The sequence below is a fragment of the Podarcis erhardii genome, assembly GCF_964252035.2.
Source record: "Podarcis erhardii genome assembly, chromosome: 13".
NCBI lineage: Eukaryota > Metazoa > Chordata > Lepidosauria > Squamata > Lacertidae > Podarcis > Podarcis erhardii.
In genome coordinates, this window is record NC_138502.1 from 47,549,661 (window position 1) to 47,576,519 (window position 26,859).

The 26,859-nt window shown below is 43.8% G+C and overlaps 1 protein-coding gene and 1 long non-coding RNA gene across 2 annotated transcripts in view; one reads left to right on the plus strand and one right to left on the minus strand.

Moving 5' to 3' along the window:
- TECRL (trans-2,3-enoyl-CoA reductase like) overlaps positions 1 to 15,566 on the plus strand; it is a 46,180-nt gene extending 30,614 nt beyond the window's left edge. Inside the window, exons 7-12 of the mRNA XM_081836348.1 lie at positions 18 to 90; positions 4,969 to 5,012; positions 6,392 to 6,449; positions 8,599 to 8,684; positions 12,119 to 12,164; positions 14,884 to 15,566. Of these exons, the coding sequence (XP_081692474.1) occupies positions 18 to 90; positions 4,969 to 5,012; positions 6,392 to 6,449; positions 8,599 to 8,684; positions 12,119 to 12,164; positions 14,884 to 15,011 (435 nt within the window). The 3' untranslated portion in view covers positions 15,012 to 15,566. The remainder of the gene's footprint in view (positions 1 to 17; positions 91 to 4,968; positions 5,013 to 6,391; positions 6,450 to 8,598; positions 8,685 to 12,118; positions 12,165 to 14,883) is intronic.
- LOC309327236 overlaps positions 1 to 26,859 on the minus strand; it is a 621,761-nt gene that overhangs the window by 96,452 nt on the left and 498,450 nt on the right. The gene's annotated exons all lie outside the window — the stretch shown is intronic.

The window sequence follows — 26,859 nt, forward strand, 5'->3', positions numbered from 1 at the left end:
CTATGTTCTCATTACAGGGTTGCACTTTTTACTGGGGGTTCACGTCTTGGCTTGCTTACTACATCAATCACCCGCAGTACACTCCTCCATGTAAGTAATGCAAAGGGCACGTGTTGCACTAGAAACTTGTCTCGCGCTACAAGAATTGGCCTATAGAGTTTGAGGCCTAGGACCCTCATACTTATGGGACAGCCTCGCCTGGTATGTCATGCAGAGGACCCTAAGGTCCATGAATAATTATAGCTTAAAGGTCCCAGGCCCTAAGGAAGCCAGACTATCCTCTACCAGGGCCAGGGCTTTTTCAGTGATGGCTCCAACCTGGTGGAATGCTCTGTCCCACAAGACTAGGGATCTGCAGGACTTGATCTCCTTCCACAGGGCCTGTAAGACAGAGCTATTCCACCTGGCCTTCAGTTTGAATTAGCCTGATCCTCTATTCCCTTTTCCCTTTCCTCTTCTATGAAGAATCCCTTTCTGGGACAACACATTTAAATTCTTCCCTGGTCTCCTTGCTGGCCCTAAGAGGACTTGGCCAGTTAGCCCTGGTGATCATTAGATGTCTACTGACTGGGTTCCCCCCCCAAAAAAAAATGACCCCCTGAATTTTTGAATTTTATTGATATTGATGCTGCATTTTATGTTATATTTTATGCTGTTTTTAAGTCACATTTTAATCAATGTTTTATATTTGCTGTTAGCCACCCTGAGCCCAGTTTTTAAAGCAGGAAGGGCAGGGTATAAATAAAATTATTATTATTATTATTGGGGGCTGTTTTTCCTTTTTTCAAGTCAGGATTTCAGAATTCCACACCAAAACAGGATGGAAATTTCTAGCAACATTTCAGATATTAGATGGGAAAGGAGGAAAGGAATGCAGAGGTCTAGCTTTAGAATCCAACCCTGTGAAGGGTCAGTAAAAAATACTGTCCCCGTGCTGAGGAGAGAATTGGAGTGGATAAAATTCCCCACTCTAGAGAATTGACAGAGCATGATTTCAGACCATATTGTAGTTGGGGTGTAACTTTCCCTCATCCCAACAAGCCCCCAAGGGTAAAATTAGTTGTGAATTAGGAGACCTTATACATGGAAATCAATATATTTTCATAAGATGCTGACAGCGTTTTCTGTCTCTTGGAGCAAAACATGCAGGAGCCATGCAGAGACATGGAGAGAGATTGCATTTATATCCCACAAATTGTGGATTGTACCACTTTATTATAAAAGCGGGAGGCTGTTCATATGCCTTGCATATTATAATAAACTAATACACGGGGGGGGGGGGGAGAGGTTAAACTAGCCCCCTCTCTGACATTCTAGTTTTAAAACTAATCAGATTCTCAGTCAGATCCAGAGTAGACCCTCCTAAGATGTGCTAAGAACAGTATTTCACCACAACATATCTGAGGAAACTAGAAATGAAGAGAACTCAGCTCTGCTAAAAACTGCATTGAGTGTATGACTTCAGTCTCTGTCAGGAATTGCTTGGACCCCTCTCCATTTCTTAAGTTGCATGATTGACGAAGGGCAGTTTTGGTGAGGGTTCAAAGGCACCAAAGGCACTGCCAGGCCCTGGCATGTTATTATTAATAATAATAATTTATTATTTATACCCCACCAATCTGGCTGGGTTTCCCCAGCCACTCTGGGTGGCTTCCAACAAAACACAAAAATACAATAACTTATTAAACATTAAAAGCTTCCCTAAACAGGGCTGCCTTCAGATGTCTTCTAAAAGTTTGGTAGTTATTTTTCTCTTTGACATCTGGTGGGAGGGTGTTCCACAGGGCGGGTGCCACTACCAAGAAGGCCCTCTGCCTGGTTCCCTGTAACTTGGCTTCTCGCAGTAAGGGAACCACCAGAAGGCCCTTGGCACTGAACCTCAGTGTCTGGGCAGAACGATGGGGATGGAGACGCTCCTTCAGGTATACTGATTTCATCACTATGGGATGCTATAGCGATGCCATCACTGTGATTCAGGGTCTGCGGGACTTGATCCAATCTGGAGTTTAATTTAAATTCTGGGGTGACTGTCAGATTTTTAACAAATTAATATTTTTGCTCCAAAATAGTTTTTCTGAAATATGCAACCTTCTTTTGGAAACCCGTGGCAGTATAATAGTCTTCTCTATAAAGAGACGTAGCAATAGAAGTTTCATAGTTAGGCAACATGTAAAATGAATTTGGTTCCTGCCTGAGTTTGCTTCATAAGGAGAGGCAAACATGAAAAAACTCCAGAGATGTCTAAAGATGAAGCTTCCAAGGAGAACAAGGCCTATTCACTACACAGTTTTACCTGTACTTATGTATCCCTCCGGATACGTAAACTTTGGGCTGCGAACACAGCAAACCGGAAGTGTATACTTCTGGGTTTCGCCACATGCGCAAGAGCAGAAGCACCCTGCACATCTCATGCATACACAGAAGAAGTGCCTCCAGATACGGACTTTTCAGGTTGCAGACAGACCCCTGGAACGAATTAAGTTCGTATCCAGAGGGTCGACTGTATAACCAAAGAAAGGCTTAAGTGGACTTCACATTACATTATTTTTTTAAAATAATGATATTTACCGTATTTTGCGCTCTATAACACGCACCAGACCATAACACGCACGTAGTTTTTAGAGGAGGAAAACAAGAAAAAAAATATTCTAAACGAAATAGTGGATACAGTGGTGCCCCGCAAGACGAATGCCTCGCTAAACGAAAAACCCGCAAGACGAAAGGGTTTTCCGATTTTTAGCGGCTTCGCAAGACGAATTTCCCTATGGGCTTGCTTCGTAAGACGAAAGCCCATAGGGAAATTTCCGGGGACAGCGGGGAAGTGCAGCGCGCCTTCTCCTCTGTTCCTGGACCTGTCCTGAAGGCTTGCGGTGGGAGGTCCGGAAACAGAGGAGAAGGCGCGCAGCGCTTCTCCTCTGTTCCCGGGGTTTGCGGTGGGAGGAGGGTTTTTCCTCCCCACCGCCAACATTCAGAACAGCATTCTGAATGTTGGCGGTGGGAAGGAAAACCCTCCTCCCACCGCAAGCCTTCAGGACAGGTCCGGGAACAGAGGGGAAGGCGGCAGCGCTTCTCCTCTGTTCCCGGACCTGTCTTGAAGACTTGCGGTTGGAGGAAAAGCCCTTCTCCCCCGCCAGCCTTCAGAAGAGTTCCCCGCAGGGCTCTCCAAGCTGCGGATAGCAGCCTGCTGCCCCTATCCGCAGCTTGGAGAGCCCTGCGGGGAAGTCCTGCAGGTCTCCCCAAGCTGCGAATGTCTGCCCCGCGCGAGGGGTGCTCTGAAGCAGAGAGCCCCTCGTGCGGGGCAGCAGCCTGCTATCCGCAGCTTGGAGAGCCCTGCGGGGAAGTCCTGCAGGGCTCCCCAAGCTGCGAATGTCTGCCCCGCGCAAGGGGCGCTCTGCTTCAGAGCGCCCCTCGCGCCAGGCAGCAGGCTGCTATCCGCAGCCTAGGCAGCCCTGCAGGAACTCTTCTGAAGGCTGGCGGCGGGAGAAGGGCTTTTCTTCCCACCGCCAGCCTTCAGAAGGCTGTTCTGAAGGCTGGCGGTGGGGAGAAAAGTCATTCTCCCCCCGCCAGCCCTCAGAAGAGGTCTGGGGACAGACTGTCCCCGGACCTGGTCTGAAGGCAGTCTCCCTAGGAACGCATTATTTGATTTTCAATGCATTCCTATGGGAAACCGTGCTTCGCAAGACGAAAAGCTCGCAAGAAGAAAAAACTTGCGGAACGAATTAATTTCGTCTTGCGAGGCACCACTGTATATGATTTTTGTGGTTCATACTGTGGCCACAGACATGTGATCTGACAGTGAGTTTGGAGTAGCCCAATGCAAAAATCCTGAGGATCCATGTGGATCCATGCTTTGTAACCACGGAGGAGGGAAGGAAGGGGAACCATGGATCCTCTGCTCACGACTGCAGCAGATCCCCCCCGCCACCCGCAGGCATTCGCTCCATAACACGCACAGACATTTCCCCTTACTTTCTAGGAGGAAAAAAGTGAGTGTTATGGTGCAAAAAATATGGTATTAAGTTTTCCAACATAAGAAAAGTTACAAAAATAGGAAAAAAGAAAACAAAAGAATACACAAAATACAAAATACAAAATAGAAATAGCAAAGAAAAATCAAGAAAAGTTAAAAACTAAATCCCTCTTTCTATATTCTTAGCATTCATTTGCTTATTTTCTTGACTTCCTCGCACCTCCTTTTTTTGTATTCTATTTAATAATTGGTTCAGCAAATCCATACCCTCTTAATTTATCCTTAATTTCTTATCTTCACATATTATAAACTTCAATTTTTCGTCTAAAATCAATCCATTTTTACATATTCCTTTGCCTTATTGCTAAAACCGCTTCGTTTCATTCCAACGTCATTAACATTCAATAATTTTACAGTATTTCTGTAGATAGATTTTAAATTTTTTCCAATCTTCTTCCACCGACTCTTCTCCCTGGTCTCGGATTCTGCCAGTCATTTCCGCCAATTCCATATAGTCCATTACTTTCATCTGCCATTCTTCCAAGGTGGGTAAGTCTTGTGTCTTCGAGTGGACTTCACATTACAGTGGTACCTCTGGTTGCGAACGGGATCCGTTCTGGAGCTCCAGTCAGATCCCGAGGAATTCACAACTGGAAGGTGCCGCTTCTGTGCATGCATGAGGTGCATAGACTGCTTCTGTGCATGTGTGCGCAGCGAAACCCGGAAAAATACTTCCGGGTTTGCCACGTACGTATCCCAAAGGATACGTAACCGGAGATGAACGCAAGTAGAGGTAGCACTGTATAAGGTGGGATCTAGACACATAGAAAACGTTGTGAAAATGCTTTTTTTTAAAAAAAAAAAAACTTTGAAAAATATATTGAATTTTCCATAGCTCACCATTGCCATCTTGTATAATGCACCTCACAACACACTTGAAAGGTTTTAATTGCCGCTGTATATCTGAGTCCTAATTATGTTTTCATTCTGTTTTCTAGCATTTGGGAACAAGCAAGTTACTATATCTGCCCTTGTGTTTCTGGTATGTATGGGCAGAAAGTGAGGGAGGGTAAAAAAATTTGAATGTGGAACACACACACACACACACACACACACACACACACACACATGCACACACACACACACACAGACTTTTACATATACTCTCCCAAGACAGGTGAACCAAGAAGGGAGACACTTTCATTTTTTTGTGCTGTTTCCTTGGTGAATATGTATTTGCACTTGCAAAAGCAGCCTGATGCTCCTTTGATAGTGCATGTACAGAATCTCCTTTTGCATTGCGAGCCAGATCAGAACTTTCTTCTTCTTTTTGCCCTTTTTCATTATGCCATTCTGACTTTTATTAATTAAATTATATACATACATATATATATATATTCTTAAATTAGTTTAACTTAAAATGTAAATTTGACCTAATTCCACTCAGATTTCAGCTAAGCTAAAATCATATAACGGTACATAAAATAAAACAAAACAACAACAACAAGGTGAAGTAAAATAAATAGATTTCCCATCATTTCCCGATATAGTTGACATTTGTGATTTTGAATGTACTTATAATTATTACCTTACATTTAATATACTTTCTAATACTTTCTTACAACCTAGCGTACCAATTTTCCTTTATTTCTTAATATTTTATGTACACAAGGGTAGATTCCAAATGAGACAATTGTGAACCTGGGCAACAAGTCTGCCTGCAAAAAGATGGCAAAACTCTCCGTACCTTCACTATTAAAATACATCTTCCATGATTCCTCTCTGGATCAGGCCTGCACAATGTATGACCATCAAAGCCAAATATAGTCCGCTAGTGATGGATAGCAGTGTATTCAAGACTTCGTAAATCTCTTGGCTCTGCTGCCTGCCTAGGACTGTAAAAATTGTGTATGTGTGTGAAGCATCTGGCAGGGAACAAATATTGGCTGGTGGCTTGTACGTAGGCTGGGTAGTCCGACATTCTTGAAAGTAAATGCCATTGATATCTAAGGGTTATACTTCAAAGTAAATTCTCTGAGGACTGGAACATCGATTCAAGAAATGGATGAGGTCATTTGCGCAAGTCACCTTGTTGTTGATGTGACCAGGGCTCTGCGATGTGTGAGCAGTATATTTTCCTTTCTTGATGCCTATGTTCTTTCAAATCGTGAAAGCTCTGTGTGGGTCCCCCTATCTCTCCCACTGGGTGTGAATGGAAAATTTGATGTGATTCTCCCTGGCTGATCTTATTTTATATTTAGCCATTCCTCTAGACTGCCTTTCTTCTCAAGGGATCTCAAAGTGGTGCATAAAGCACCTTCATCTTCCCCATCATTGTGGGGACAAGCTAAATTTATGATTCTACAGTTAAAGCCTGAAAATCTAATGCTTTTTTTATCTTTGCATTATTATTTTTTTCAGTTGTGTGAAGCTGGGAATCATTTTATCAATGTTGCATTAGTCCATCAAAACCAATCAGGTCTGTAGTCTGTTTCCAGTTTGCTTACCTATGATAATCCTCCTAACATTCTGTCTGTCTGGGATAGAAATTCAAGTGACCATATCCAGGGGTGAACTTTGTTAATTTGGCACCCTGAGCAAGGACAAAATTTGGTGCCCCTTAAATATTTCCTAATTTTCACAATAATTCATTTGGGGGCATGTCTGTGAACACTCATCATGTGTCCTTATCTACGTATGTATACAATTACATAAGAACACTCAAAGTATGCATGTCCCAATACAATGGCCTTTAACCTAGAGTCATACTTTGGCCCAGTAGAAATTTAAATTTCCAGGAAAGGGAATAGGCAGCAAGAGGACAAGCCAGAGTTTAGCATACTTGGAAACATAATTTATTACAGATATATAGGAATGGAGGACAAATGTGATTCACTACTCATTTAAAACAAAATCTATCAAATTCATACTTTCCAAAATGGTATGTGAACCGAAACACATCTATTTTTGAAATTTTCACCGGTCTGAATTTTGTTTTGAAGTTCTTTAACCACACAATGTTTACAAAAAAAACCCATTATATTAAGGGAAATTGCTTGCAAAAAACAAACAAACAGCATATTAAAATGTGTTTATTCGGAGAAATTCATGCAAAAATGTTGATTGATTCTTTTTTTAATTGCAAATTGCTGCAAAATATTGACAACAGAATTTAACATTGGGACACTGAGAAACTGTGAGAGATTTGACAGGTCCCTCGATCCCTATATTCAACCACATTCAGCTCAAAGCAGACCCATTGAAATCAATGGACCTAAGTTAATAGTGTCTATTAATTTCAGTGGGTCTACTCTGATTTAGAATTCCCACATCAGATTTGTCAAGCTCTTACAGCAGCAATACCATGTGCTGCTCTTTAGTAGGAAATACGGTATGCTAGAATTATTTTGCTGCCAGTTCCCTAGGATGGGAGTACTGCCGCACTATTGTGCATTCTGCATCTACGCCATACGATTTAAAACACTTTGCAATTTGTTTAAAATCACACTTCAAAACGACCTTGACAGATTAGAGAACTGGGCCAAAACAAACAAGATGAACTTTAACAGGGAGAAATGTAAAGTATTGCACTTGGGCAAAAAAAAAAGAGAGGCACAAATACAAGATGGGTGACACCTGGCTTGAGAGCAGTACATGTGAAAAGGATCTAGGAGTCTTGGTTGACCACAAACTTGACATGAGCCAACAGTGTGACGCGGCAGCTAAAAAAGCCAATGCAATTCTGGGCTGCATCAATAGGAGTATAGCATCTAGATCAAGGGAAGTAATAGTGCCACTGTATTCTGCTCTGGTCAGACCTCACCTGGAGTACTGTGTCCAGTTCTGGGCACCACAGTTCAAGAAGGACACTGACAAACTGGAACGTGTCCAGATGAGGGCAACCAAAATGGTCAAAGGCCTGGAAACGATGCCTTATGAGGAACGGCTAAGGGAGCTGGGCATGTTTATCAGTGTCCTTCTTGAACTATGGTGCCCAGAACTGGACACAGTACTCCAGGTGAGGTCTGACCAGAGCAGAATACAGTGGCACTATTACTTCCCTTGATCTAGATGCTATACTCCTATTGATGCAGCCCAGAGAAGCGGACACGGAGCAATGGCTCCAAACTACAAGAAAGAAGATTCCACGTAAAAGTTAGGAAGAACTTCCTGACAGTAAGAGCTGTTTGACAGTGGAATTTGCTGCCAAGGAGTGTGGTGGAGTCTCCTTCTTTGGAGGTCTTTAAGCAGAGGCTTGACAACCATATGTCAGGAGTGCTCTGATGGTGTTTCCTGCTTGGCAGGGGGTTGGACTCGATGGCTCTTGTGGTCTCTTCCAACTCTATGATTATATGATTATATGATTCTATGAAAATTGTCCTTCCCCCCAACCACTCAAATCCTGGTAACTAAGATTGTGAATGTGAGAAGAATCCTTTTGTTAGTCCTTTCCATTTCGCTTGTTCGCAGGAATCCTTGGTTCAGAAGCTGTCACAGTTAAAATGTGTTTGAAGCTGATTTCTATCTGTAGTGTGGTCAGTAGACGATAGAAATTCATAGGCTGGAATTGACTTCTCATTCCTCAAACTGTTATAATGAAATATTGGTCTTTTTTCTTTTCCTTATAGGCAATAAAGGCTCTTTCCCAAGCCCATCAATCAACCCTTTCACATGGTTGTTTCTGTTTGTTTCCTGCCCAAACTATACATATGAGGTTTTTATTATTATTATTATTATTATTATTATTATTATTATTATTACTACTACTTTATTTTATTTTCCCCCTTCTTGCCTTGCATCTGTGCCAGCTAGCTAAGCAAAAATTGTAAGTACTTTTAATTCACTTACAGATATCTCACTAGAATACCTAACTGTGAAGATACATAGAATTAAATGGTTTAAGTTCAGTGAGAAAGAGGAGAATTGGTTTGAGAAGATATTGAATAATTTGGGCAGGTTTGAACAATTTGGGGCAATTAAAATGTTAAAAGTTAAATAAACCTTGTGGAGGGAGGAGTGTTAAGGTATATAGAAGTGTGCATATGGTTGATTTGAATATTTTATTATTGAATATTATTGAATATGTATATTATTGAATATGTATACTCAATGTATCAGCCGCCTGGAGGGTTTCACTGTTTGTGTTTTGGTGGTTGGTAAAAATAAAATATTTAAAAAACTTTTTAAAAAAACCACCTTACAGATATCTCACAGTGAGTTCTGCTTTGATCCAGGTCGCTCACGGCTTCCAAAGGAGCTGTCTTTGAAAAAGGTGTTGGCTTATAAAATGAGCTTGTTTCACAAAAAAATAAAAATAAAATAAAAATGGTGTGGCGATCACACAGGGTCCCTGGACATTTCACCATCTATTGATCCCTGTGCCACCCCTTTATTTCTCACTGCCACCACCCAGGCCCTACCGGGTAAAATACTGAGTCCAGTCAGGGTTAAATTGGAACATAAACCTCTGTTTATTTATTGCAGTTTAACAAGCGTGGGGTTTCATAAACGGTATTGGTCCATTACAATCATAGAGTGCCTATCCAGACCTATAACTTCCACTACCTGCACTCACTCACTAAACCACCTCTCCGATATTTACTTGTCTTCCTAGCTCCTAACTGTTCCTGACTCAGCTTATTTCGCTACACTAACTCAACCTACCCACAGACTCTATCCCAGTTCACTCCCACTCCAACCAACCACCCAACTCCCAACGAACTCCCCCTTTTGCTCCTCCCAGAGCTGGTTTTATAGTCCCTCTGACTCCACCCCCCCGGGTTCCAATTGGTCAAGCCGTTTAACTATTTCACCTCCAGCACTCTCTCATATATGTTAACATCACAGATGGTTTATAAGCTTTGTCCTGAATCTGTTGGAAGATTCAGGGCAGTACTTCTTCACACAGCATATGGGTAAACTATGGAACTCACTTCCCCCATGGGGCCAAGGATGGCCACCAACTTTGATGGCTTTAAAAGAATATTAGACAAATTCATGAAGGAGACGGCTATCAATGGCTACAAGCTAGGATGGCTATACTCTTCTTCCACAGATGGCGGCAGCAATGCTTTTGAATTCTACTTGCTTTAAACCACAGGAGAGGCAAATGTTCTTGTGCTCGGGTCCTGCATTTTGGTTTCCCACAAGCATGTGCTTGGCTACTGTAAGAACATAATCTACGGGACCGCCTCCCCTGGTATGCCCCGCAGAGGACCTTAAGGTCCATGAATAACCATAGTTTAGAGGTCCTGGGCCCTAAGGAAGTCAGACTATACTCCACCAGGGCCAGGGCCTTTTCAGTGATGGCTCCGACCTGGTGGAATGCTCTGTCGCACGAGACTAGGGCCCTTCATGATTTAACCTCCTTCCGTCATCCCTGTAAGACAGAACTATTCCGCCTAGCCTTTAATTTGAATTCAGCCTGATCTTTTATTTCCCTTCTCTTCCTCCCCCCTCCCCTTTTATGAAGATTACTCGCTCTGAAACCCCACAGCTAATTCTCCCCTGGCTTCCTCGCTGGCCCAAGTAGGACCAATTCAGTCAGCTAGCCCTGGGGATTATCTACTGTATTTTTCGCTCTATAGGACGCACCGGACCATAGGAGGGGGAGAACAGGAGAGAAAAAATTCTCCCCCTCTCTGCTCAGCGCCCCTTCAGTGAAGCAGCAGGAGAAACAGAGCCCCTTCCATTTCTCCTCCTGCTTCGCTGAAGGGGCGCTGCGCAGAGAGGGAAAACTGTGCAGCGCCTGTCCAGCGAAGTGAAGCTTGGAGAGCAAGATGGATCGTTGTGCACCAACCCCTCTCGCTCTCCAGGCAGCTGTGCTCCAAAGGCTTGCAGATAGCTGCCTGAAGCCTCCGGAGCTCAGTGGGAGTTCCCGCTGCACTCTGCAGGCTTCAGGTGGCTTCAGCGAAAGCTACGTGAAGCCTCCGGAGCACGGAGGGAGCTCTCCCTCTGCGCTTCGGAGGCTTCCCATAGCTGTCGCTGAAGACAAGGAGCCTGCATTCGCTCCATAAGATGCACACACATTTCCCCTTAATTTTTGAAGGGGGGAAAGTGTGTCTTATAGAGCGAAAAATACGGTAATTGATTTTTTATTTTTGAATTTTGTTGTTATTCATTTTTTATACTGTATTTCATGCTGGTTTTATAATTATGTGTTTTAAAGTGTTTTAAATTTGTTGTTAGCCGCCCTGAGCCCGGTTTTTGAACCGGTTGTTGTTGTTGTTGTTGTTGTTGTTGTTGTTGTTGTTGTATTAGATGGGTCATTGGCCTGATCCAGCCAGCTCTGTTGAAGCTCTTTGGTAATGTGCATGTTTTGCCTTCATAAGGCCACAGCTAATTTGTGGTTCCAGCAAGGATGCTAAGGAGAACAGCAACCTGGTTTCTTGAGTGAAGCTTTGAAATCCATTTTCACAAACTGGACCCTTAACCTTCCTGGGTCTGCCTTTGTAACAATAGTTCTAGTAGAATCCAGATCCACTCCAGGTCTCCTCCCACCTGCGATGCATATTTTGTCACCTTTGTGTCCACTCACCTACCAGTGCTTTGCTACTTGGGGAAAATTGCTACTTGAGACGCGGGTGGCGCAGTGATCTAAACCACTGAGCCTCTTAGGCTTGCCGATCAGAAGGTTGGCAATTCGAATCCCCATGACAAGGTGAGCCCCCGTTGCTCTGTCCCAGCTTCTGCCAACCTAGCAATTTGAAAGCACACCAGTGCAAGTAGATAAATAGGTACCGCTGTGGCAGGAAGGTAAACGGCATTTCCGTGCACCTTGGTTTCCATCACGTGTTCCATTGTGCCAGAAGTGGCTTAATCATGCTGGCCACATGACCTGGAAAACTGTCTGTGGACAAACGCCGGCTCCCTTGGCCTGAAAGCGAGATGAGCTCTGCAACCCCATAGTCGCCTTTGACTGGACTTAACCATCCAGGGGTCATTTACCTTTTTACCATATATATATATATATATATATATATATATATATATATATATATATATATATATTACTTGGGGGAATTACCTATGTATTCAAAATGGAAGGGCTGGCACTGCTGGAGTCAAGGTTTGGCAGGACTTTGTATAAGAGAGACAGCTGTTTATCGTTAAGTGAACTGTGATTTTTTTTTTTTCCATTTGCAACAGATTGGCTCTTGGATGAGCTTTACAGTGATGACACAAACATTGCCAGGTAAGAGCAGAAATAGTTTCCAGCTGGGATCTTTGAATAAGCTTGTTCACCATCACCCAAAAAACATTCTAGATGAGAAAAATGATCAGCGTGGCTTAGAATTAACTTCTGCAATTGAAGTAGAAATTATAAGTATTACATATCCTAACTGAGTCAACTATTTGTGGTTGATCATCTTTTCAATAATGAATTTAAATATACCTGTATCTTATCAATATACATTTAAGTGTGATGGAAGTGCACTGCATTTAAGCACATTTATTTACAGGCTTGGTGTGCGTCCACCTCACTTCTACCATGCTTAAAAAAAGCATGTCTCTGTTTAACCTTTGAGACATTGGAAGGAAGTTCATGCAGCATAACTTGAACTGTAATGGACAGAAGTTTTCAAATGTTGTATGAAGGAATGGAAATGTGTAATATTTTCTTTTTCTTTCCCTACCATGATTGTGAAACAGAAAGCAAAAGAAACAAACTTTCAGCCCTGCTGATTAAAATTGGCACCACTAACCAATCAGCTAAACCATGGGTAGGCAAGCAAAAGCCCAGGGGCCGGATCGGGTCCAATCGCCTTCTAAATCCAGCCTGCGGACAGTCCAGGAATCAGCGTGTTTTTACATGAGTAGAATGTGTCCTTTTGTTTAAAATGCATCTCTGGGTTATTTGTGGTCTGAGGGACAGTGGACTGGCCTCCTGCTGAAAAAAATTGCTGACCCCTGAGCGAAATCTTTGTTGATAAACCTATCAAATTCATACAAAAGCCCATACCCCTTTTATGAAATACATTTTTTTTTCCGCTGTGTATTTCTGCTTGCCCCTGCTAACACTGGAATTCAAAATATGCCCCTCTAGTTTCCTTGTGCTAAGATTGCACTTGCAGCACTGATAATGTACCTGATCCAGATGATTAAGAACCTTTATTAACTTCAGTTGTAGAGAACTAGGAATGAACTCCCAGTGAAATAAGGGGGAGAGGAACATGTTTACCTTTGACTGGATTACATTCATCTTGCTTGGATGATGCCCACTATCCATATGTAAATCATTGGTAGTCAACGTGTTGCCTTCCCATCTTCCCTGACCATTGGCCATGTTGACTGAGGCTGATGGGAAATGGAGTCCACATTGCACTGCAGGGCATTACAGTGGCTACCCCTGGTGTAAATTAATTTTAGAGATGGGTGGGAGCCACAAGTTTTGTTCTGCCACATTTTTGGTGGATAGAACAGGATGAACATTTCCTTGGAAGAACTCCATAGCTGACCCCAGCACATTTTTTTTAGGAGCAAGCAAAGTTGGCATATCCTAGTGGGCACCCCAGTGTGCCTCCCTGGAAGATACCCTACCCAAGACTGGTTACGCCTTGGCTCTAGAGATTCTGCTATAACCCCAAGGAGCTGAGGTGGCCATGAGCCTGAACTGAATCCCAAACAGAACAAGGGAGATCATGTCTGACAGCATGAGTCTTACTCCCATCTCTAAACCTCACTCATGAGGAAGAAGGAAGAAAAGCTGCAGCTGCTGGACTCAATTAAAAAAAAAAAATGTTTTACAGTCCCTCCAGAAGCTATTCCTGCACAGATAGGGTAGGTTCAGGTAGGGGGCTGTGTTGGTCTGATGCAGCCGAAATAAATTTAAAAATTAAAATATTGTCCAGTAGCCCCTTAGAGACCAACTAAGTTTGTTCTGGGTATAAGCTTTCGTGTGCACTCACACTTCTTCAGATGCACTGAAACAGAAGTCACCAGACCCTTATTATATAGTGGGAGGGTGGGGTTTATTCTCAGAAGGGTAGTAGGAGATGGGAAATTGACTCAATGGGTATGGTAAACTGGTTAACGACTGTTAACGACTGCAATTAGTCCTACAGGAAAAAGCAAGGGATGATGATGATGTTGTTGTTTAGTCATTTAGTTGTGTCCGACTCTTCGTGACCCCATGGACCAGAGCATGCCAGGCACTCCTGTCTCGCATTCCTCCCACAGTTTGGTCAAACTCATGTTGGTAGCTTCGAGAACACTGTCCAACCATCTCGTCCCCTGTCGTCCCCTTCTCCTTGTGCCCTCAATCTTTCCCAACATCAGGGTCTTTTCCAGGGAGTCTTTCCCTCTCATGAGATGACCAAAGTATTGGAGCCACAGCTTCAGGATCTGTCCTTCCAGTGAGCACTCAGGGCTGATTTCCTTCAGAATGGATGGGTTGGATCTTATTGCAGTCCACGGGACTCTCAATAATCTCCTCCAGCACCATAATTCAAAAGCATAATAAAGCATTAAACATTTTTAAAAATCCCTATACAGAGCTGCCTTCAGATGTCTTCTTCACCCAAGCTGTTCCTTCACATGCCCAGGTTCAGCATTTCCCCTAATGTCTCAACCAGGAAGTTGTGGTAGGATATGACCTGAATTGAATCCCAAACAGAACAAGGGAGATCATGTCTGGCAGCAGGAGTCTTTCTCCCATCTCTAAACCTCACTCATGAGGAAGAAGGAAGATAAGCTGCAGCTGCTGGACTCAAATTAAAAAAAGAAGAAGTTTTACACCCCCTCCCGAAGCTATTCCTGCACAGATAGAGAAGGGCAAGACTTGGCATATGCTTAAAACAAATTTGTTATGCTTTGTGTCTTCTTCATTATGTGGTTAGGTAGGAAATGATTCTTCTGACATGCCACTGTCGATACCTGGAGATCAGTAGTCTTTTTCTTCCCTCTCTCTTCAGTTGGAGTTTTTGCGTTACTAATGGCTATCCAGATGGCTCAATGGGCCCGAAAGAAACATCAACTTTACCTAAAGAAGTGTGCTACGTACAGGTGGAGAAAAAGAGCCATGATTCCATTTATACTGTAAATGCAAGCAGAAACGGCCTGTGAAGATCCAGCACGAAAAGTAAAACAACAACAACAGAAATTTGATTTGTTTAGTTATGGAATAGGATGCTTTCAGACACACCTACATTTAAGTTTTTTGTTTAAGTGAAATGCAAATATTGGGTCCAGGATCCAAAGCACTATTTTAAGTTAACAGAGAGCATGTGCTATACATACAAAATGTCACATGGTCCGTCTTTGCCATCTCCAGCTCCAAAGAGTCATCGGGAGCAGGTTAGACGGTTTCTGCCCCTGGAGCCACTGCTGGTAGGAATTTATAACACTGGACACAATGTGCCAATGGCATGACACTGTGGGCTTCTTTGTGTGTCACATTAATTGTAAAAAAAGGACCCTGGTCCCCCGGTGGATCCCTCTCCCATCTGCAGGTGCCACGTTGGACTAATAATAATAATAATAATAATAATAATAATAATATACCTTCCCATCTGGCTGGGTTTCTCCAGCCACTCTGGGTGGCTCCCAACAGATTAAAACAGAACAAAACACCAAACATTAAAAACTTCCTTAAACAGGGCTGCCTTCAGATGTCTTCTAAAAGTCAGATAGTTGTTTATTTCCTTGACATCTGATGGGAGGGCATTCCACAGAGTGGACACCACTACCAAGAAGGCCCTCTCCCTGGTTCCCTGTAGCTTCACTTCTCACAGGGAGGGAACCGCCAGAAGGCCCTCAGAGCTGGACCTCAGTGTCCGGGTTGAACGATGGGCGTGGAGATGCTCCTTCAGGTATACTGGGCCGAGGCCGTTTAGGAATCATAGAATCATAGAGTTGGAATAGACCACAAGGGCCATTGAGTTCAACCCCCTGCCAAGCAGGAAACACCATCAGAGCACTCCTGACATATGGTTGTCAAGCCTCTGCTTAAAGACCTCCAAAGAAGGAGACTCCACCACACTCCTTGGCAGCAAATTCCACTGTCAAACAGCTCTTACTGTCAGGAGTTTCTTCCTAATGTTTAGGTGGAATCTTCTTTCTTGTAGTTTGGATCTATTGCTCCGTGTCCGCTTCTCTGGAGCAGCAGAAAACAACCTTTCTCCCTCCTCTATGTGACATCCTTTTATATATTTGAACATGGCTATCATATCACCCCTTAACCGCCTCTTCTCCAGGCTAAACATGCCCAGCTCCCTTAGCCGTTCCTCATAAGGCATCGTTTCCAGGCCTTTGACCATTTTGGTTGCCCTCCTCTGGACACATTCCAATTTGTCAGTGTCCTTCTTGAACTGTGGTGCCCAGAACTGGACACAGTACTCCAGGTGAGGTCTGACCAGAGCAGAATACAGTGGCACTATTACTTCCCTTGATCTAGATGCTATACTCCTATTGATGCAGCCCAGAATTGCATTGGCTTTTTTAGCTGCCGCGTCACACTGTTGGCTCATGTCAAGTTTGTGGTCAACCAAGACTCCTAGATCCTTTTCACATGTACTGCTCTCAAGCCAGGTGTCACCCATCTTGTATTTGTGCCTCTCATTTTTTTTGCCCAAATGCAATACTTTACATTTCTCCCTGTTAAAATTCATCTTGTTTGTTTTGGCCCAGTTCTCTAATCTGTCAAGGTCGTTTTGAAGTGTGATCCTGTCCTCTGGGGTGTTAGCCACCCCTCCCAGTTTGGTGTCATCTGCAAATTTGATCAGGATGCCCTTGAGTCCATCATCCAAGTCGTTGATAAAGATGTTGAATAAGACCAGGCCCAAGACAGAACCCTGTGGCACCCCACTAGTCACTCTTCTCCAGGATGAAGAGGAACCATTGATGAGCACCCTTTGGGTTCGGTCAGTCAGCCAGTTACAAATCCACTGAGTGGTAGCATAGTCAAGACCACATTTTACCATCTTCTTTACCAGAATATCATGGGGCACCTTGTCGAAGGGCACCTTGTTTAGGGCTTTAACACTTTGAATTGTTCTTGGAAACGCACTGGAAGCCAATGTAGGTCTTCCAAGTCCGGTGTTATGTGGATAGAATCTCACAGGCAGACCAGGTTTGAGTTTTTTGTTTCAAACAAATCATAGGCACAAATCTAGAAATAAACCAAGAACACAGGCAGATTTGTATGACACACACAAAATCAGGTTTTAGTTTGCTTGTTTATTGCATGGCACTAGGCCTGCACAGGGCTTTCTGATACCCAGTGTAATAACTCTTCAGCTTAAACCAACAAAGCTAAGGCTAGAATTTGATATCACCCTGCTTAGGAGATAAATCCCATTGCACTCTCTTGAACTTACTTGTAACATGCTTTAGGTCAGGATACATGTTGCCTTAAAACATAGTCACTGAGCTTCACAGCTGCAAATACATATTTTTTTCATGTTCTAAACACGGCAATGCGTCCATGCAATTATTTTGTTTACTGTCCACCAGAAACAAGCTAAGGTTCATATTATAACATTGCTTGAATGGATTACAAGCTTCTTATTCTTTCGGGGTTTGGAATTAATTTGCCTCTTCTGATTAGGTAACTCTTGATTGAATGAGCAGATACAAAAGCCATTGTCTGAATTAGTAATTAAATGGTAATTGTGATTAAATATGCTTCTGTTCCTAGGTTATTACAGAATTAGATGACAGGAAATGGATGGATTAAATTAGTTTAAACTTTGCAGACTAAGTAAAACTTTTTATTTTCAAATGTATCGAGACTCGATCTAATATAGTTCAATTGTATCAATAACATATTCATTATTTTCTTTATTACAGTACTTATTCTTTAAATTGTACGGGAGTTTTAAATAAAAAATGCTATTTTTTGAAAGCCGTGTGCAACATGCATTCTTAAATATTTTGACATGCATGGAAGACATCCATCAGTATCTGTGTTCCTCTCCCAAAAGTGTTACGCATGACGAGTTGTCAAAATGACTTCAACTGGATACAAGTTAATGTTCTTGCTTATGGAAAATGTTATTTCTAGAGTTGTTGTTGTTGTTGTTGTTGTTGTTGTTATTTTATACCCCGCCCATCTGGCTGAGTTTCCCCAGCCACTCTGGGCGGCTCCCAATCAAGTGTTAAAAACAATACAGCATTAAATATTAAAAACTTCCCTAAACAGTGATCTCCTAGACTGAATAGCTGAGAAAACAATTGTAGTTTTGGAGAGATGTCATACGAGTCAAGAGGTTTGGCTTTCAGCACCCGAAAGCAGCGGCAAACGGTTCTCTATGAAGAGAACAACAGACTGCAAGCCTCTTAGATCATCTTATTGGAGGGCAGGAGAGATCATGCAGTTCCCAGACCTTCTGAGATCTAGAAATGCTGCTGCTGTCTGAGTTCATTATTTTAATCTGTTCTGCTGTTATTGCACTTTTTTAAAAAAGGAAGGAAGGAAGGAAGGAAGGAAGGAAGGAAGGAAGGAAGGAAGGAAGGAAGGAAGGAAGGAAGGAAATAACAATTTTAAAACCTAAATAACTAACTTCCATTCCAACTGAAAGACAAGTAAGGTAACAGTACCCTCTAGTGGCTAAAATTTATAAACAACACACAAACACACACACACACACACACACACACACACACACACAAACACACACACACAAATAAACACACACAAACAAACAGAAAACCACTTTTACAGTGGTACCTCGAGTTAAGTACTTAATTTGTTCCGGAGCTCCGTTCTTAACCTGAAACTGTTCTTAACCTGAAGCACTACTTTAGCTAATGAGGCCTCCTGCTGCTGCCGTGCTTCCATAGCATGATTTCTGTTCTCATCCTGAAGCAAACTTCTTAACCTGAAGCACTATTTCTGGGTTAGCGGAGTCTGTAACCTGAGGCGTATGTAACCTGAAGCATATGTAACCTGAGGTACCACTGTATTGCAATGGATAGGATGAACCAAATCTGTTTACAAAAACTAATTCCTTCCTAACCTTGTGCACAATGTGAATCCACACAGATCTGTTTTACATTGCACACCTCCCTGATATTTCACGTTACAGTACTATTGATATGCTTTTATAAATAATAAACAAACAGATAACACTGCAACTGATCCACCTGTCTGTCTGTCTACCTGCCTCACACCTGACAGTACATTGTGACATCAGGTGTGTGTGTGGAGGGGCAGCTGAGTGTGGTTTGTGGAAAACGGCCTTGTGGGCACAATTGAAACTGGTGCCAAAGGTCTAGTATATTTCCAGTATAAAATGGCGTACAATCTGACATAACATAAGTCTGTTAGTGGTGGATTTGTATTGGATCAGCAGCACACACTTTATTAATTAATTAAATTCATCTATTTTATAAAACAAGTACACTGCTTGAATGTAAAACACAGTGAGGAAACCCGATCTTTACTGTTGAATCGGAGCAAATGTCAGACAGGTTTTCTCTGGATTGACGTTTGCTCTGATTTATCGCTGAAGAGCGGATTTTCCCAGAGGGGCAAGGACCAGACCAGACTGCTTGGACCCATGCCTGGAAATTGAGAAACAAGCGAGAAACCACTGAGACCTGTGAAGCGCAAGTCTGGGTGAGCTCTTAGTTTAAAGATCCCAACCCAACTCTCTCCTTCTAGTGATATACACATATAGACCAGGGGCAGAGGAAGGGGTGTGTGATGGGGCGGGCCTCCCCAGGTGTCACTACTAAGGGGAGTGTGGTGTAGTGATTAAGAGCAGTGGACTTGTAATCTGGTGAACCGGGTTCACGTCTCCGCTCCTCCACATGCAGCTGTGGGGGAGGAAGGGAAAGGAGATTGTTAGAAGAGAAGAAGAAGAGAAGAGTTTGGATTTGATATCCCGCTTTATCACTACCCAAAGGAGTCTCAAAGCGGCTAACAATCTCCTTTCCTTTCCTCCCCCACAACAAACACTCTGTGAGGTGAGTGAGGCTGAGAGACTTCAAGAAGTGTGGCTAGCCCAAGGTCACCCAGCAGCTGCATGTGGAGGAGCAGAGACGGGAACCCGGTTCCCCAGATTACGAGTCCACTATTCTTAACCACTACACCATACTGGCTTTGAGACTCCTTTGGGTAGTGATAAAGCAGGATATCAAATACAAACTCTTCTTCTTCTTCATAGAATCATAGAATCATAGAATCATAGAGTTGGAAGAGACCACAAGGGCCATCGAGTCCAACCCCCTGCCAAGCAGGAAACACCATCAGAGCACTCCTGACATATGGTTGTCAAGCCTCTGCTTAAAGACCTCCAAAGAAGGAGACTCCACCACACTCCTTGGCAGCAAATTCCACTGTCAAACAGCTCTTACTGTCAGGAAGTTCTTCCTAATGTTTAGGTGGAATCTTCTTTCTTGTAGTTTGTAGCTTCTGAGCCACACATCTCTCCTGGGACTGACGGAGTGGTTTGGGCACCCGCAGGCTCCACGCTGCCCCAAACAATCTGCCTGCTGCCTGCTGCCTCCTCCCCCCCCCCAGTTGTAGGGCAGCTGAGTGGGAGGAGGCAGGCAGACGCCTCGGAAGCCCTGTGGACCATCCTGCCCCGGCTTGCCCCGCCCCGCCAGTGACTGGCCCCGCCCCTTCATGCAGCTGGTCCCGCCCCTGGCCACAGGGCACATATGCCACCCCAGGTGCCCTATCAGCTTGCTCCGCTGCTGATATAGACAACAGGGTTGCAGCCCCTTTAAAGTTATTTTCATAGAGCAGGAGTGACCATAGGCTCAAGATGTTTCAATGGAGTGGCCTATTTTTGCTTTGGTAACATTTACTTGGGCTATGTTGCATATTGGGTAACCTTTGGACACTGTTCAAAAACTATATTAACAACTTTTGTTTAAAAAAAAACCATGAAGACTTTATTACGTATATATGGATGCTATTAGCCCAGAGACAGAAGGAAGAAATAACCCCAGCCAGAGAAGAATGGCAAAGCAGGTTGATGGACTATGCTGAAATGGCAAAATTAATTGGGAAGCTCAGAAATCAAGAAGACAAGAACATTAAAAAAAGAATGGGAAAAGTTGATAATTTATTTGCAAGACCATTGTAAGCAGGTTAAAACATCAGCAGGATTTTAATCACACTTGTAAAGCAATGGAAATTGTAGATAATTTGGAAGGATAAACATTGATACAGTGATACCTCAGGTTAAGAACTTAGTAATTCATTCTGGAGGTCCGTTCTTAACCTGAAACTGTTCTTAACCTGAGGTACCACTTTAGCTAATGGGGCCTCCTGCTGCTGCCACCGCACGATTTCTGTTTTCATCCTGAAGCAAAATTTTTAACCTGAGGTACTATTTCTGGGTTAGTGGAGTCTGTAACCTGAAGCGCCTGTAATCTGAAGTGTCTGTAACCCAAGCTACCACTGTATGCAGAACTACATTTAGCTCAAACTACAGCTGGCAGGCTGTTAACTGGGACCAGTCACCAGGAAAACCTGCTACCTTCATAGCCCTGTATGGCTGGGGACCTGGGCACCTGGGCACCTGAAGGAATGCCTATTTCCATTCCAATGTCAGTTCAGGTGAGTTTTGGCATGCCTTCTCCAGGTGCCCTCATCATAGAATCATAGAATCATAGAGTTGGAAGAGACCACAAGGGCCATCGAGTCCAACCCCCTGCCAAGCAGGAAACGCCATCAGAGTACTCCTGACATATGGTTGTCAAGCCTCTGCTTAAAGACCTCCAAAGAAGGAGACTCCACCACACTCCTTGGCAGCAAATTCCACTGTCGAACAGCTCTCACTGTCAGGAAATTCCTCCTAATGTTTAGGTGGAATCTTTTTTCTTGTAGTTTGGAACCATTGCTCCCTGTCCGCTTCTCTGGAGCAGCAGAAAACAACCTTTCTCCCTCCTCTATGTGACATCCTTTTATATATTTGAACATGGCTATCATATCACCCCTTAACCTCCTCTTCTCCAGGCTAAACATGCCCAGCTCCTTTAGCCGTTCCTCATAAGGCATCGTTTCCAGGCCTTTGACCATTTTGGTTGCCCTCCTCTGGACACGTTCCAGTTTGTCAGTGTCCTTCTTGAACTGTGGTGCCCAAAACTGGACACAGTACTCCAGGTGAGGTCTGACCAGAGCAGAATACAGTGGCACTATTACTTCCCTTGATCTAGATGCTATACTCCTATTGATGCAGCCCAGAATTGCATTGGCTTTTTTAGCTGCCGCGTCACACTGTTGGCTCATGTCAAGTTTGTGGTCAACCAAGACTCCTAGATCCTTTTCACATGTACTGCTCTCAAGCCAGGTGTCACCCATCTTGTATTTGTGCCTCTCATTTTTTTTTTGCCCAAGTGCAATACTTTACATTTCTCCCTGTTAAAATTCATCTTGTTTGTTTTGGCCCAGTTCTCTAATCTGTCAAGGTCATTTTGAAGTGTGATCCTGTCCTCTGGGGTGTTAGCCACCCCTCCCAGTTTGGTGTCATCTGCAAATTTGATCAGGATGCCCTTGAGTCCATCATCCAAGTCGTTGATAAAGATGTTGAATAAGACCGGGCCCAAGACAGAACCCTGTGGCATCATCATCTGTGTTGAAGCAGGTAACAACAGCAGGGTGTAGTTTCTTGGCTGTCATGCTGGTTTATGAATGCCCTGCTCAAGGAAACTTACCTGGTGGCAGGTGCAGCAATAAAAACTGCCAGCCCATTTGCAAAGCTAAGCAGGGTCCACTATGGTTTCAAACTGGAGGGGGAGCCATTTACTGAGATTCCTGAATTGCAGGGGGTTGGACTAGATGGCATTCAGAGTCCCTTCTGCAATACTATGATTCTATGAGGTTGTGCCCTCTCAAGCACCAGATGAAGAACTTTCTTCCTCCTATTTTTAAAACAATTTTAACTCCTATTGTGTTTTTATGCTGCTATCTGCTGTTTTATTCTCTGTTGTCTAGTTATTATTTTGCTGTTTGGTTTTATTGCTTTATTCCAACGGTCTGGGATATAGATGGCTTGACAGGTAAGATATAAAAGTGTAAAACACTATATAATAACTAAATGACAGAATGAAGATACTATTATTCCCCTGGTAAGTCCTATATGTTGCAATTACATGCGATATTAATGATGACAAACATTTAGCTAGGTTGTCTTGAGAGGGAAATGGATGCATTAATATGGAAGTCAATAAATTAGATCTATGTTTAAGTGTCATAGAAGCTGGCAGCCACTGGATGTCACTCGCTGAACACAGTTGTGGTAGAGAAAAACCTTGCAAGATTTTAAAAGGGGAGGGAGTAACTGATGACATTCCTGCAGAAGTTCTCTCCTTGAAATACTGATGTACAGATCGATGAAGGTACTCATTTATTATGCTAATGCCAAGTAGGCAAAAAAAAAAAAAAAAAGGAAAAAAGTTGGGGTCAGGAGGACAAACTGAAAGAAGATATTTTATTGCAATCGTATAAATATCTACGGAAGTGCATTTAATTTGCTGGTATGTTTTAAGATGGGACGTGGGTGGCACTGTGGTCTAAACCACAGAGCCTAGGGCTTGCCGATCAGAAGGTCAGCGGTTCGAATCCCTGCGTCGGGGTGAGCTCCGGTTGCTTGGTCCCTGCTCCTACCAACCTAGCAGTTCAAAAGCACATGAAAGTGCAAGTAGATAATTTGGTACCGCTCCGGCAGGAAGGTAAACGGCGTTTCTGTGCGCTGCTCTGGTTTTGCCAGAAGTGGCTTAGTCATGCTGGCCACATGACCCGGAAAAACACTGGCTCCCTCAGCCAGTAAAGCAAAATGAGCGCCACAGCTCCAGAGTCCTACTGGACTTAACTGGACTTAACTGGACTTAACTGTCCAGTTGGACTGGACTTAACTTTCAGGGGTCCCTTTACCTTCACCTGTGTTTTAAGATAAACAGTATAAATATTTGGCAGAACCAAGTATCCCCTAAAAGCACTTGTAAGCTTTATGTCATGAAGCCATCAGAGGGGGGTTGAACTTGATCTTGTTCAGAACATCGTGGCTGTTGGCATCTGTCTGTCTCGGGAGACAATAGAGGATGGCATCTTTTGGGGCAAAGTCAAACTGTTAGAAGCTTGCAGATACTGATACAGGTGAGATGTGTTTGGGGGCAGGTGAAGGTGTCCAGTTGTGCTTCAGCTGATGCATCATGGCATTTATTCTCTCTGCGTTCCTCCAAGGAAGGAGAGTCTACTGCCTCCTGGGGGATTTCTCCCCACTGTCAAGCAGCTCTTGCTGCCAGAAAGCTCTTCCTGAAGTTGAGTTGGAATCTCCTTTTTGTAGCTTGAAGCCATGTCTTCAGGTCCTGAGGGCCTCTGGAGCAGGAGAAAACAAGCTTCCTCCCTCCTCCCTGTGACGGCCCTTGAGATATTGACAGGGCTGCATGGCGTAGCTCTCATATCCATGTCCTGAGGGAAAGAGAGCAAATCGTTTCTCGTTCCCCTTTCTCCAGCCCAGGCAGAATTGCAAGGGGTCAGTGCATCTGGCTGGTAAGTAGATGGTCGAAGTTTGGAGCCCAGCCAGGGCTGGCAGTGGGCAGGATCCTGGCATTGCCGCGGGTTGGACTAGATGCCCCTTGGCATCCCTTCCTTGATTGTATTTTTCTTAATTCATCTGCCTGACAACCCAGCAGCCTGGCCCCTGTTTGCCAGCTGATGTCACAAAGTGCTGCTTTGCAAGCAAGCCTTATAATGCCCTACAAAGGGATGCCTGTCAGATGACGGTGAGAGACTTGAGAGAGTTTATCATCACTGTGACGATCAAATGAATTCTGAAGGTAGATGGCCCAGAGGAGATGAGTGGCATTATTATTATTATTATTATTATTATTATTATTATTATTATTAACGTCACCCATCACTGATGCATGTGGCTGTGGCTGCTGCCTAAGCCTCCCCCAAAAAGACCAGGTAAGAGGAAGGGAACCTTTGCATGGGGCGTGGAGAACACCTTCGCATGGGGCGGGGAGAAGGCTGGGGGCCTTCCTACAGGGGTTGCTTCACTACAGCTCCCATTGTCTTTGACCACTGTCCTTTCCTCCCCCTTTTTATATAAAAAAACACAGCTTGAGGACTGAATTCCAGAGCAGATGGATCTCAGCTGAAGGACTGTATTCTGGTTTCTGATTTGTCAGCTGCTGAAGCATTTGAAAGCTGTGATGTGATAAATAGAGGCTTTACAAATGTGAAGAGCAAACTTTTCCCTGTTTATCCTTTGGACACACCAGATAATTTTGTTGTTGTTGTTGCTAAATCAAGATAAGATGAATTTTTCTACTCTGAAATATTCCGGGGCTGCATGCACCGCTGAAGCTGCAGACGGAATTCCAAGCAGCGAAGCAGGTCCAACATCTTCCTTCCTAGTTCTAACTTGTCCTTGGATATCTGGAAAGGCAACTGTGACTGCATTGGTTTTGAGGATATTCTGAACAACCCGGCACAGAGTGAAAGAATGGGAGATCCTCACATTTTGGTTGAACACAAACTTGGTTTCTTATAATGCGCACATCCTCCATCCTTCTGTTCATGTAAATATTTCTTACTGTGTCCCTGTGGGTTCAAGCAAACCATATAAGCAGTAGTTGTACAGTAGTTGTTTTGATACACACAATCTCTCATCTACTTTGATAAAAACAAGGCACATTAAATGCTTAAATATATTACTTTTGTTCTGTGTTTACTGTCAGTACAAATGCATTGTAAGTGGGTATTTTTAAAATTAAATTAACCACAAGGGTTGCTGTTATGGGGGAGCAATGAGCCACATATAGAATGCAACTCCAGACTGGATTATGCAAGGAATCACATACCAAACTGGCGCAATCTAGAACACAATGCCCTGCACTGTAATTGTCCACGGAGATGAGTGTCCTAGTTTTGCCACCTTGTCAATTTTCTCATCATCACCCTACGTGGATTGGAGGATATCTCTGAAGGGAGAGGGCCCCATAACTCCTGGAGGGGGGGCATCATTTGCCACAAAGGGCAAATGAAGCCTGTGAAGATAAAGCAAAGGCAACAATATTCACCCTCCCTTCCCCACAGGTAGGCGGGGTTTGTGGCACCGAGCAGGGCTCACCTGGGCAGGTGCCACCCACCCGCTTGAGCCGGCCTTTGACCTGCCCTTGGCCAGGGAGGGCAATGAACAGCCGGCTGGGGGCGGGCCTAAGGCCAAAAGAAAAAAGGCTGACTCCATTGTCCAAGCCTCTTTTGCTGTTCTTCCTTCCAGGAACACCCACCCACCCTCTTGCCTCAGTAATTTCATCCTAGGTCAGCGATCTTCAATTTAATGATTCTTTCCTCACAGGCTAATATTTTGCGTTCCAGGTCAGCGGGCGTTGCTGCGGTCTTAAGATGGTTTCTGTATTCAGAACTGGGAAGGAATTTTCCCTGCATGGGCAGGTTTCGCCTTCCCAGTAGCATTTTGTCACAACTTTGGCGGTTTTTAGGCCTTGGCAAGGTATCCTTTAGTCTAACATCAAGTTGGGGGGGATGCATTCATGCTCCCTCCCCATGTGGCAGTGCTTGGAGGGCCCATTACAGGGCAAAAACCAGGAGTCCCTGGCCCTAGAGGAGCGGCATATAGGTCATACTCCCGGGACGAGGTCGGTGGAAGGGCATGCTGTGTAAGTTTGCGCTTTGCAGTCCCCTCTCACTGGACCTCATCTGCCTGCATATCCTCAGCCAGGCGGGCTGAGAGGGTTACCTGCCAAGGCCTGTGCCAAGTTTCCCACTCTGAAGTTCAATAACGTTGTGGCCAATTTGAACCCATACTCTGGTCTCTTGTCTCATCATTTGAGGTAAAGGGGTTGGCACCAGAGACAGGGTTTAGCACATGTGCCTGCAATGAATATTTATTCAGGCATTGCCAAAGAATCACTGAAAGGGAGAGAACTTTCAGCTCATCTTTAGTTCCTTTTCTTTGACTTTATAA